The sequence below is a fragment of the Equus asinus genome, chromosome 5 (assembly GCF_041296235.1).
Source record: "Equus asinus isolate D_3611 breed Donkey chromosome 5, EquAss-T2T_v2, whole genome shotgun sequence".
NCBI lineage: Eukaryota > Metazoa > Chordata > Mammalia > Perissodactyla > Equidae > Equus > Equus asinus.
The window spans coordinates 64,411,009-64,422,153 of record NC_091794.1 but is presented as its reverse complement, the minus strand read 5'-3'; the positions used below and the strand labels follow the sequence as shown (position 1 = coordinate 64,422,153).

Genomic DNA, 11,145 nt, shown 5'->3' with positions numbered 1-11,145 from the left:
CCCTGAGGCCAATTCCGTGAGGTCAGGGGTATTTCAGCCTGTGGAGAACCTCAGAAACAGCAAAGACGGGGCTGCAAGCTGGAGGACCCCTCCTGGACTCCGCTTTTACCTCCATCCTGCAGTGAACGTGCAGTGAGCCCCTACTGTAAGCTACACCTGGGCCAGATGCTGTGACACCCCCCACTTCGGGGAACACACAAGCAAAGGATCACGCTGAAGAAGGGAGTGAAAGGAAACCTACAGCGAGGCACCGACAGTCTAAGCAGCGTTCCCGACAATTTCCTGAACATTGCAATCACCTGGATCTTTAAAAATCCTGATGCCTGGGTCCCCTCTACTGATGTAATTGGTCTGGGATACCACTCAGGAGCACCGAGATTTAAAAACCCCTCGGTGACCTAATGTGCAGCAGTTCGGGAACCACTGGCTTACTCTATCCATCCTTACAGCTTGGGGCGGGGGAAGGGGTGTCACACAGCGGCTTAATCAGATGAAAGCTGTGGTCCTCACTACAGACATTGTATTTAGAAACAAAATCTGGCAAAGAATTTCCGAGGGCTTACAGACCCTAAAAAGCGAATCTGGGAACCCCTCGGGTGGTGTCTCGAGATCCCCGGTGAAAATGCCGAGATATAGGAGTATCCAGCCCCAACCAGGGTGACATGAGCTCTCCGTCCCCGCCGGACTGGCGCTAGCCCTACTCCTTCACAGAATCCTCGCCGTTAGTGTCAATAAGTCGAGGCCCCGCAGGGGAGGGCGCCGACAAGCAGCCAGGGTGCCGTCAGTTCGCGCACGTGTGCGAGTGTGCACGGCGGTGTGCACGCGCGGGGCCGACGGCGAGCGCGCGTTTCCCTCACGGGATCCCCGGCCGCCTCCGCTGCAGAGGCGCGCCCGGCGCCCCCTCCCGCCCAGTCCCCTCCCCCGCTGGCTCGCGCTCGCCCTCTTCCCTCCGCCTGCAGCATCGGCCGCCTCCGGGTGCGCAGGGCCGCGCTCCGCACGCGCACGCCTCCCGCTGCCGCCCGGGCGCGCGCGGCGCCCCCTCCAGCTGCCCGGCGACCATGAGTTGCGGCGCGCGGGTCGCGGGGAGCAGGTGAGCGCAGCCGCGGGGCGGGGGAGGAGAAAGGGCAGAGCGGGGTGGGGGCGGCTGGGCCTACCCGCGCGCGTGCGAGGAGGCTCTGCCCTGGCCCCGGCTCGGACGGCGGCGAAAGCTCCACTGCCCCCGCCCCGGCATCCCTGCGCCGGCCGCGCGAACAAAGCGCCCTGCGGCGGCGGCGCCTGCCCGCGCGGGGCCCGGAGCGTGGGGAGGCGATGCGGCCCCGTCCCGGACTGCGCCCCCTGCCCGCGCCAGGCCCCGGGGCCGCGCCTGGGGAGGGCAGGCGGCGCTGCGGGCGCGCGCAGGTGCCCGCGCGGGAGGCGGCGGCGCGCAGCCCGGGAGGCCCGGAGGCGGGGCCTGCAGCGCTTCCCCGGCGCCGGCTGCCCGGCCGGGGGCGGCGGCAGGTGGGCCGGATGGGCCTCGTCCTCCTGGCGGCGGCGGCGGCGGCGGGGCCCGCGGGCGCGGACGAGGGCAGGTCGCGCGGCGGCGCCCCTTGCTCTCCGCGGGTAGACTCGGCCCTTCCCGCCTCCGCGGGTGCCTCCCCGCCGCCGAGGCCCGGCCTCGGGCTCCGGCTCTCCGCAGCCCCTGCGCCCTCTGACCCCGGAGCGGGGCTGAGGAGGTCGCCCTGGCTGGTGCCCGGGATTTTTCTGAACAGCGTCGGCGCTTTGGCCACTCAGCTTTCAAATTGTTTGAGTCGAGGGCAGGATTAGTTCCCTTCATGCCGCCCTTTGCCGGTGCTTGGAGGCCCCCGCCCCCATCAGCCCCCCACCGCCCATGTGGCACTAAGAACGTCTTGGGCGCAGAAGGCGCGAGATCAGCATTGCTTGAAGGGTGTCTGCTATTCCTGTGAGGGCGGCCAGTGCCTCTGTCATCAACGTCCCACAGACCTTTAAAGACAGCTGCTTTTTACACGGGAGTGTGTTAGGAGCGCGTTTTGGGATGCTGTAGTGGTGCGCGGTCGCGCTCTCCGGAGGCCCCACGTCCCCCGCAGCAGCGGGCTCCAGCCCGGGTGCGGCGTTTCAGCACGAGAAGCGCCGGGCGGCCGCAGCTTGTCCTTTCGGGAATCTCATTGCGCGAGTGCGCGCAGGAAGTCCGACCAAAGCAGCGCGGAAACGCTCCGCAGAGGTTCGGGCCGCGGGCACTTTACTGTTGGGACAGTCACTGCAGCAAAACAGTTTCCGCGGGAACAGCTAGAGGAAGAAGTTTCGCAGCTTCAGTTTTTCCTGGATTGGTAAACGTCAGGCCCAGCTTCTCTAGAGGAGGAGGGAGGGCTTTTCACCCCCCTCCCCCGCCTCCCTTCAAACGTTGTTGCAATCAGGAAGTCAGCCTAGCGGAGTTTGTGTGCCGAGAGGTTTTGCTGTTTGATTTCTTGAGGTTAGAAGCACGAAAAAAACCACACTGGGACGGAACTGAGTCTGCTTGGAATATCAAGAACACTTCTGCAGCGGTGCTTGTGAACGATTGTTAAAGCCAGCTTTGAATCAGATTATGACTGAAGTTTTTCGAGTCAAGTTTCTCCACCAAAAGCAATAAAGAGAGGAGGTGAATTGAAATGTAGTATGTGAAACTAGCACGGTTAGTTACACGAACAGGGCTAACTAAACTTCTCTGCTTTCCCCGCCCCCGAAACACAGCCCTCCTCGTACAGTAAGATGTGGGTGCCCCCCACCCCTTCCCGTGGGAACTTGTTAGTCCACCGGCTCTGAGCTTTCTGGCCTCTTCGGGGAGAGTGTTGCTAACGTGTCATCTTCACACTTCAGTGTGGCAGCCAAGTCCGCGTCCTTCTGTGTGGAGAGGGTGCCGGCGGTTCTCGGTCACCTGCACAGACTGAGCGGCTGTTGCTGAGTCGCTGCACAGTGTGCCCTCTAACACTTAGCCCTGCCCATGGCTTTGGCTCTTTAAGCTGTTTATTACAGATTTTGTAAGTACTGAGGAGTAGTGTCTCTCCTTTATGTCTGACTACCATATTCTGTTATTTATTTGTCAAATGAACATTTTTTTTCGGTGTGAACTATATGCTGGAGATGTGGCATCGTCGCACAGACGTGCACACACACTCACTCACTCACGCTTCCGCTTCTCTTTTAGTTGCCGGAGGCAACTGGCTTGTAAACAAAGCACGGCAGAGCAGTGCAGTGAAACCAGTAATCTGGGCGTGTCGGCCGGCCATTGTTGGCTCAGGGAAGGAGTCGAGAAGGGAACGCTTCCCCTGGGCTGGGTCGTGGGAATCCTCCCACCGCATCCATCCCCAGCCCAGGTGCGCGCCCCTTCTTGCCCACCCTGGGCACTTAGGATTTCATTCTCTCTCCTCCGTCTCTTCCCCTCCTTGTCCTCTCATTGCTGGAAGTGCTCCAGCTGCTCCTTTCTCCCTGCCAGCCTAGTTCCAGCACTTTCCCCTCTCGGTCTCACTTCCCTTTGGAGTCCATGATGCAGAAGACTCACTGACAGTTACAAGAAGGAAGAAGGGAGTAAGCCCTGAAACTGTTCCCTCTAATTCCTGCTGCCCCACAGCTGCCCTTTAGATCTTATCTCCACTGCAATCAGACTCTTCTCCTTGTCCCCCTGCCACCCAGGGTCATTCTCCATTCACAGCTGTAACCCACAAGCTAAAGCCCTGAATACTTTTCCTTTCCCGAGATGCTAAAAACCTTTCCTGTGTGTGTGTGTGTATGTACAGTCATGTAGAAAACACAAGCAGCTTAAGTGTGCAGCTTAATTGAGTTATCACAAAGTGAACACATTTTATGTAACCACCACCCAGGTCAACAAATAGAACATAGCGTTCTGGAAGCCCCCTCATGTTCCTTACCATCCTATCCGTCCTCACCAAAGGAACTGGGCATTACTTTCACTTGTTTGTAAACTTTATAAAAATGGGGTCGTATACCATAAACTCTTTTGTGTCTGGCTGCTTTTGTGCACCATTATGTTTGTGCGGTTTTGTCCACGTGGTTGTGTTGAGCAGTTCCTTCATTCTCCTGGCCCACGGTACTCCATTATCTCACTGTATCTCATGTGTTCATTTGACTCTTGGTGAACGGGGTAGTTGTTTGCAGTTTTTGCCTGTTACAAATGTCAACCTACAAGAACAGAAACCAGTTCAAAAAGGAAAGCATTTATTTGGAATCAAAGAATTGCGATTCAGGAGCACAGATTCAAGTAGAAACCCAAATAGCATCCTGACTGCACGAGGGGGCTCAGAATCTTTATGAAAAAGAGGAGGAAGGTGGGGTAAGACATTTCTAAGAACAATTCATTGGTGCTAGCTGAGGAGAGACTAGGACCACTTCATAGACTGGTTAGTTATTTGGTCATTGGCAAAGTCCAGTTTCATCACTCCTTACAAACTGTGTATCTTTGTTTTTACTGACTTCTTGGAATATTGGCGGTTTGGTCCAGTTTGGAAGATAAGAAGACGTGTATGGCAATTCCTCTGAAATGGCTGCTCCGGCTGTATTTTAATACAGCTCTTCTCATGTCTTCTTTCTTACAAATAGTGATGCAGTGAATCCTTTAGCCTTTTGATGCCCAAAGACCTACCAATTTCACCATTATTTTTGCCACTAATGTAACTGAAAAAGGGTAGGTGAAGGAGCCAGCCTGGAGAGCCAGCCCTCTGGGCTTCCCATCTGTGCCAGCGCCAAGTGCCTCAGCAGCACTGGAGACTGCACTCATTCAGGGACCGGAGGGTAGAAGAAAAAAGCTGTAGGACGGCTTCTGTCATGGCTGAGCTGACTGGAAGCGGTGATCTTTGGGCTGCTTAGAGGAAAAGAAGCAGGGTGATGATGGCCAACCAGCCTGGCTTGGGAAGTATTCCTTGCGGGCATGGAAGCTGGTGATTCAGGGTGCCCACGCCTTTCCCACCCCTCACCTGTCCCTACCTGCCCCTTGTTGAGTCCCTGATCCCCCCCAGGGCCTGGTACTAGAGGGTTGTGTTGTTGGCTTCCAGAGCTCAATTCTGAATGAAGGTGGTTTCCTTGGGACTGTGGTTGAAAATTGCCTAGCCTCCTGAGAGGCATTTCTCGTCTAGTACTGCAACTTCTGGAGCAGCTTTGGTGGCCTGGGCAACTGAGATTTTCTTTAGGGAAATGCTTGGACTTGACGCAGGCAGTGTCAGAACCTGCAGGTTGTCAGGGGGCTGCACAGGATCAGGCAGTCTCCCTGTAAGATGTTGAAGACAGCAGATTCTGGGACACTGCGTGGTTGACCTCTTCCAGTGCTCTCAAGTTTCAAACCTGGTGCTCTCAAGTTTCAAACCTGGCCAGAGTGGAACTGCAGAGGTACAGCAGAGGGACGGTCGCTGCTCAGCGTCCTGGCGGTTGCCATCAGTTTGGTTACAGAGCCGAGGTTTCTCCACCCCCGGCCCCTCCTCGTCTCCTGCCTGTCTGCCCACCACACTGGCTCTCCTCCCGTTCTTGCACCTTAGTCAGCTCCTTTCTGCCTCAGACGATCCCCGTGCCCCTTCGTCTCTGGCCCATTCCTGCCTGTCCTTCATGGCTGGCCCAGGGAGCTCTCCTTGACTCTGCAGTCTTAGACAAGCTCTCTCAAAGCCCATGCTGCCTTGGGTGCCGTTCCCCTCGGGCTGATGGGCTCTTGAGGGCACAGACCCAGTGCTTTGTTCACTTGTGCCCAGCACCTTGTGGGGGAGCAGAATTTGCCACCCCAAAATGCTCTTTGGCATAAGCATTATTTTGGGCTGCTTATTTTTTAAGAAAGAGCAGACGTGGGAGGAGCTCTGTAAACCAAGTAGAAGTTACCCTTTGTAAATAAAATACATTTACATTTGTAAGGGAGATCTCCGTTTGTAGGAGTGTCTCCCTAGCTGTCCCAGGAGGAGGGGGCTGACTCTAAATCTCTGGCAACTGTTATCCACGAAGAAGGCAAGGACTTCAACCCGCATAACAGCCTCACCCTTGGTGATCTGCTTTTCCTGGTCACGTCCCATAGCTGACTCCCCACCCCCAACATCTTTTGTCTTTAGCCGAAGATGCTATTTAAGGTGGTGGCTTCTGCTGTTTTGTCAAGTTACTCAGTTTTCCTGGGTCTCTCCCGTGTATACATGTTGTTAAACTTTCATTTTCTCCTGTTAATCTGTCTCATGTCAATTTAACTTTTAGACCAGCCAGAAGAGCCAAGAAGGGTAGAAGTAAAATTTTCCTCCCCCACAATATAATCCATACATGTTTTTTATTTTGTTTTATTTTATTTTTTATTTTTTTGAGGAAGATTAGCCCTGAGCTAACTGCTGCCAATCCTCCTCTTTTTGCTGATGAAGACTGGCCCTGAGCTAACATCCATGCCCATCTTCCTCTACTTTATATGTGGGATGCCTGCCACAGCATGGTGTGCCAAGCGGTGCCATGTCCACGCCAGGGATCTGAATCGGTGAACCCTGGGCCGCCGAAGCAGAACATTCAAACTTAATCCTGTGCCACCGGGCCGGCCTCATATATTTTTTTACTTTATTTTTTATTGGTTTTACTTTTACTTTAAGAATTATTAACATCTTGACCTGGAGAATTATTACTTATTGAGCCAGAGTGGAGTGAGACCATTTGAATGCCCAGTGTCACCCATCCACGCCGCTCAAAGTCAGGCCAGTGCTGAGCTGGAAGAAGGGCTCCCTCAAGGTCGGGGTCTCTAGATTCTAGTGCTGGCCGCCCTTTCACCAGCCTGCGTGGGCTTGGCCAAGTGACTTTACCCCACTGAGTGCAGTGTCCTCCCCTGCGTGTGGGATGGCGGTGCCTGTCCCTGTTCCTCTGGCAGAGGTCCCATGAGGGGCTGGGGTGCTGTGGCTTTGAAAGAACTTGGGAACGTCTAGCAGACTCTGCCTACGTGAGGATTTGGTTTTGCTCTCGGGGTTCATTTCACTATAGCCATGACTTAATTCCAACAATTGGTTTTACTCATTTGCACTTATTTTAATATATTCCACATTTTTTGACAAGCGTGTAATACATACCCTCCTTTAATATTACCCCTTTGAGGTCTGAAGCCTGTTCTTTCAGTCCCGTAGTAACTTGGAGATTTTACTGTGCCAAGAAGCAGGGCTTGCTCCCCTCCATGCGGGGAGAGGAACCCGCAATAAGGTGGGGCCTGGGAGCTGGTGGGCATGAGGCAGCCTTGAGATTATACTCAGATATGATGATTGAGTCCGGATCAGAACTTTGGGAGTATTAGATGCATTTAAGTGAAGTCCGTGCCCCTTTTCTGCTCATCCCCAGTGCCTAGATGCACTGTGACCGTTTGCAGTCGGTGCTGTCTCCCCAGGCTCGCTGTGGTTTTCCTTATAGCAATCCACATGGAAAGAGCAGAAAGGAAGGGAATGTGGGGAGCTGCATCCATGTAGTGGCCAGGGCCTGCGGGGGCTCTGGGGTCTGTTTCCTCACCTGGCTGTACATGGGGCTTCTCTGGGGCAGAGGGCTGGTGGGCTACCCTGCAGTTTGACTAAGCTCGTCTTGGATACTACTCGCTCATCTGCTTCATGAAGAAAATGAAAGTTTTCCACTAAGGTTTTCTGGGTTTTAGCAGAAGTTTTAATATCTAAGCAGATGTGTACATGTCTGGAAATAGGGATAAACAGCTGTGGAAGAGGGCAGGTGGAAGTGCCAGTGAAGAGGAGGATGTGACTTTGTCACTGAGGACTCCGAAGTGGGTGTCAGCCGACGTAGTTGTGCAGTGAGTGCTCACTCTCAGTACACGCTCTCCTAATTATTTTAAAATTGAAAGGCATGTGACTGCGTTATAAAAGGCACGCGGCTGGAGAAAAAAGACACAATGGTGGGCTTGTTCTTTTTTATTTTTGAGGAGGATTAGCCCTGAGCTAACATCTGCTGCCAATCCTCCTCTTTTTGCTGAGGAAGACTGGCCCTGAGCTAACATCCATGCCCGTCTTCCTCTACTTTATATGTGGGACGCCTGCCACAACATGGCTTGACAAGCTGTGCCATGTCCGCACCTGGGATCCAAACCAGTGAACCCTGGGCCGCCGAAGCTGAACGTGCGCACTTCACTGCTGTGCCACTCGGCCGGCCTCTGGGCTTGTTCTTTTATGCATTTCATTGGGACCCACAGTTTATCCTTTCTTGGTTTCTTGAAGCATTTCCTAATTTTAGGTTCACCCCTGCCCCTTGACCTTTTGTGGGAGTTTAGGATTAAAAAAAAAAGGAGGATTTAGGTCTGAAAATGAGAATACATGTATTCTCTAGAATCATGGAGCTTGGGAAATTCCAGCTACATGGGAAAGTTTACCAGTATAAAATCTTGAGTCAAGGAGGTTTGCAGAATCTGGGGGTCCTTGACAGTCTCGGGCGAGGAAGTGAAGAGAAGGGGCAAGCAGTTGGTCTGCTGCTTTTGCTCTTTTCTTCCTCAGTTTACTTTTACTACCATGATTGGGATTTAGGGGGGAAGCGGTGTAAAGTGAGGGAAGACATGGTACCAGGCAAGTGCATGGGCTTCCAAGTTGTAATGGCCTAGGCTCGTGTGCTCCTTTTCTATTTGTTAGCTGTGTGATCCAAGGAAGTTAGTTAACGTCTCTGAGCCTCAGTCTCTGCATTTTTAAAATGGCCTTCATAGGCTTATTGGGATGATTAAATGAGAAATAAAGATCTTAAACTCCCATAAGTACAAGCACCATTGTTGTTTTCTTCCTGCTTTTTCACGTATTCATTGAATTTTCTGATTCAGGGGGCCCAGAAGAACTTTTGGAGGGCCCCCTGTAGGGTTCTAATGGTCCGCAGACTGCACTTTGAGAAATGCTGTTTTTAAAGGATGAGTAGATGTTTGGGCATCAAGGGGGCAGCAGGGCTGTCACTTCCATGCACGTACAAGTCCAGGAGGTACCCCAGCATCATGGTACTTGTCCGTGAAGCACCCAGAGTTGGGGTGCATGACCTGCAAGGCCACGGGGGGGCCCTGGAGGATGCAGAGAGTGGTGTGTGTGTGTGTGTGCACGTGTGTGTGTGTGATATGCAGAGTGTGCTTGGGACATGGGAGATCATTCACCCTGGGGGAGCGTGCAGGGCGGGAGATAAGGGGCGGGGTGGCGGTTCCTGTGTGCCATGCCAAGGAGCTCTCAATAACAGAGACCCAGCCGAGTCAATTGAAAGGTCTAAATGGCTTTGCTGAACGATTCGTGAATCAGGCAGCATCCCATCTAGCCAGCTCCGGGGCTGCAGAAAGGGAAAGGTTTTCAAAGGCAGGACAAGGGAGTCATAAGTGGAAAACAGTTTATTCTGGGTTCGGTCATCTCACTTTGGGAACAAAAGGGTCTTATTAGCTGGGTTACCCCATCTCCCTTTGGCGGATGGGGAGGCCCCATGTGACAGATCACCTCCTTGGTGCTGACGGGAAGATTCCTGAGTGACTGGCTGAGACGACATTTGTGATGGAGGTCGAAGCTGCAGTTAGGTGTTAAGCCCCTGTTTGGTGACACCGGCCTAGCAGGAGTGACTCGGTTTTGGGCCTGCGGTTTTCTTTTAACATAACTCAGACTTTAGCCAGGAGGCCATGAGGAGCCACAGAAGGGTGTAAGTGAGGACATGAGTAGGCCATGCTGATGGTCCTGTGGGTGTGCGCCGAGAGCGTGGGCCTGCGGGCAGGGACGTCAGCAGGAGGGGGTTGTAATCAGGCAGGAGAGCGGTGAGAGCAAGGCTGCACTGAGGCAGGAGCAGTGGGTGTGGAGGAGGGCCAGGTTGAGGGAGGTGCAGGAGGAGGCCGGGAGGACTGGGGTTGGCTGCTTGCCCAGGAAGAGGGAGCAGGAGCTGGTGATGCCCTGGAGGTTCCAGCTAGGTGGCCTGCTGATGTGGCTCTCTGCGAGGGCACGTCTGGACGGGCAGGGAGAGCTGCGGTGGGCTCAGTGCTGACCATGTTTGATCTGAAGTGCTGAAGTGACACCCAGGTCCCAGACACCTGGAACTCAGGGAAGAGGCCTGGGAAGGAGGTAAAGATTTCGGAGCTGAAGGCTCGGCATGCAGACGAGCTCTGAGGCAGTGATGGCGGGAGGAGGGGGGCACGCGATTGCAGGCCCTGTCAGTCCCCAGGAGGCCAGGACAGGGGAGCACCTGGAGAGACAGAGGAGGGGGGAGGAGGGAGCACACCAGGTGAGAGGGGATGCAGAAGCCATGGAGGAGCCTGTCACCTGCTCCATCCAGAGACAGCAGCCACCCACCCGGGACTGAAGGAGGGCCCGTGGGGTCTCCCAGGCAGGAGTCATTGGCGGCTCCAGCTAGAGTGGTTTTGGTGACGGGGGAGGGCAGAAGCCAGCCGGCCGTGGGTCTCGGGAAGGACGGGGAGCGGGAAGTGGAGGCTGTGGTTCTTTTGTGAGACTGGCGTGAGAAGGGCAGAGAGTGTTCAGGCAGTCGTGAGGCTGGACCCTGCTCCAGGGAGGGCCTCTAATCCATTGGCAGCTCTCCGAGCCCCAGGGCATGTCTGAGGCATGCCGGATGGAGGGGAGAGGCAGGGAAGCGAGTGAAGAGGCCTGGGAGAAGAGGCGACTGAGCAGCGGCTCCTAGGGGAAACAGAGGGATTGGAGGCAGCGCAGAGACGGCGGCTGGGCTGCCCTCTGGGGGGAGACAGGCCACAGGGGCCGCGTGGCTGGGCGGGGTGGGGCAAGCCAGCACTGAGCCCCTGGGCAGGGGTGGCAGGACGGGAGGGTGTTGGGGTGCACGCTGGGCTGGGCTGTAGGTGGAAGTCAGCGGGGCAGGACGGGAGGGTGTTGGGGTGCACGCTGGGTGAGCTCCGTGTGTGTGCACGTTGGGCTGGGCTGTAGGTGGAAGCCAGCGGGGCAGGAAGAGCCCGCAGGACTGGGAGAGCTTCACTCAGCCGGTTGCATTTCTGGAGAAACATAACATCATAATCATTTCAATGATTTTCATAATTATTGTGTATAAAGTTAGTATCTGTTTATAAAACTGTGTTTCTTTTCTTGTTCTAGTGAGGATCACAGTGCCTCTTCAGAAGAGAAAGGTACGTGCTCTGTGCCGGAGTTGAGTCATCAAGAACGTTGACTTAGGCTGTGGAAACAGTTGCAGTTTTAGAAAGTGATTTCTTCA

At 54.7% G+C, this 11,145-nt stretch overlaps 1 protein-coding gene across 4 annotated transcripts in view; it reads left to right on the top strand.

Annotated features, from left to right (window-relative positions):
• The first annotated feature begins 794 nt into the window (after positions 1-794).
• LOC106824112 (NACHT, LRR and PYD domains-containing protein 1b allele 5-like) overlaps positions 795-11,145 on the top strand; it is a 50,216-nt gene continuing 39,865 nt past the window's right edge. Inside the window, exons 1-2 of one of the 4 annotated variants that reach the window (XM_044770953.2) lie at positions 795-1,090; positions 11,028-11,059. In XM_044770953.2, the coding sequence (XP_044626888.1) occupies positions 1,059-1,090; positions 11,028-11,059 (64 nt within the window). In that variant the 5' untranslated portion in view covers positions 795-1,058. The remainder of the gene's footprint in view (positions 1,091-11,027; positions 11,060-11,145) is intronic. The other 3 variants (XM_044770954.2, XM_044770951.2, XM_044770952.2) reach the window with 3 other exon arrangements.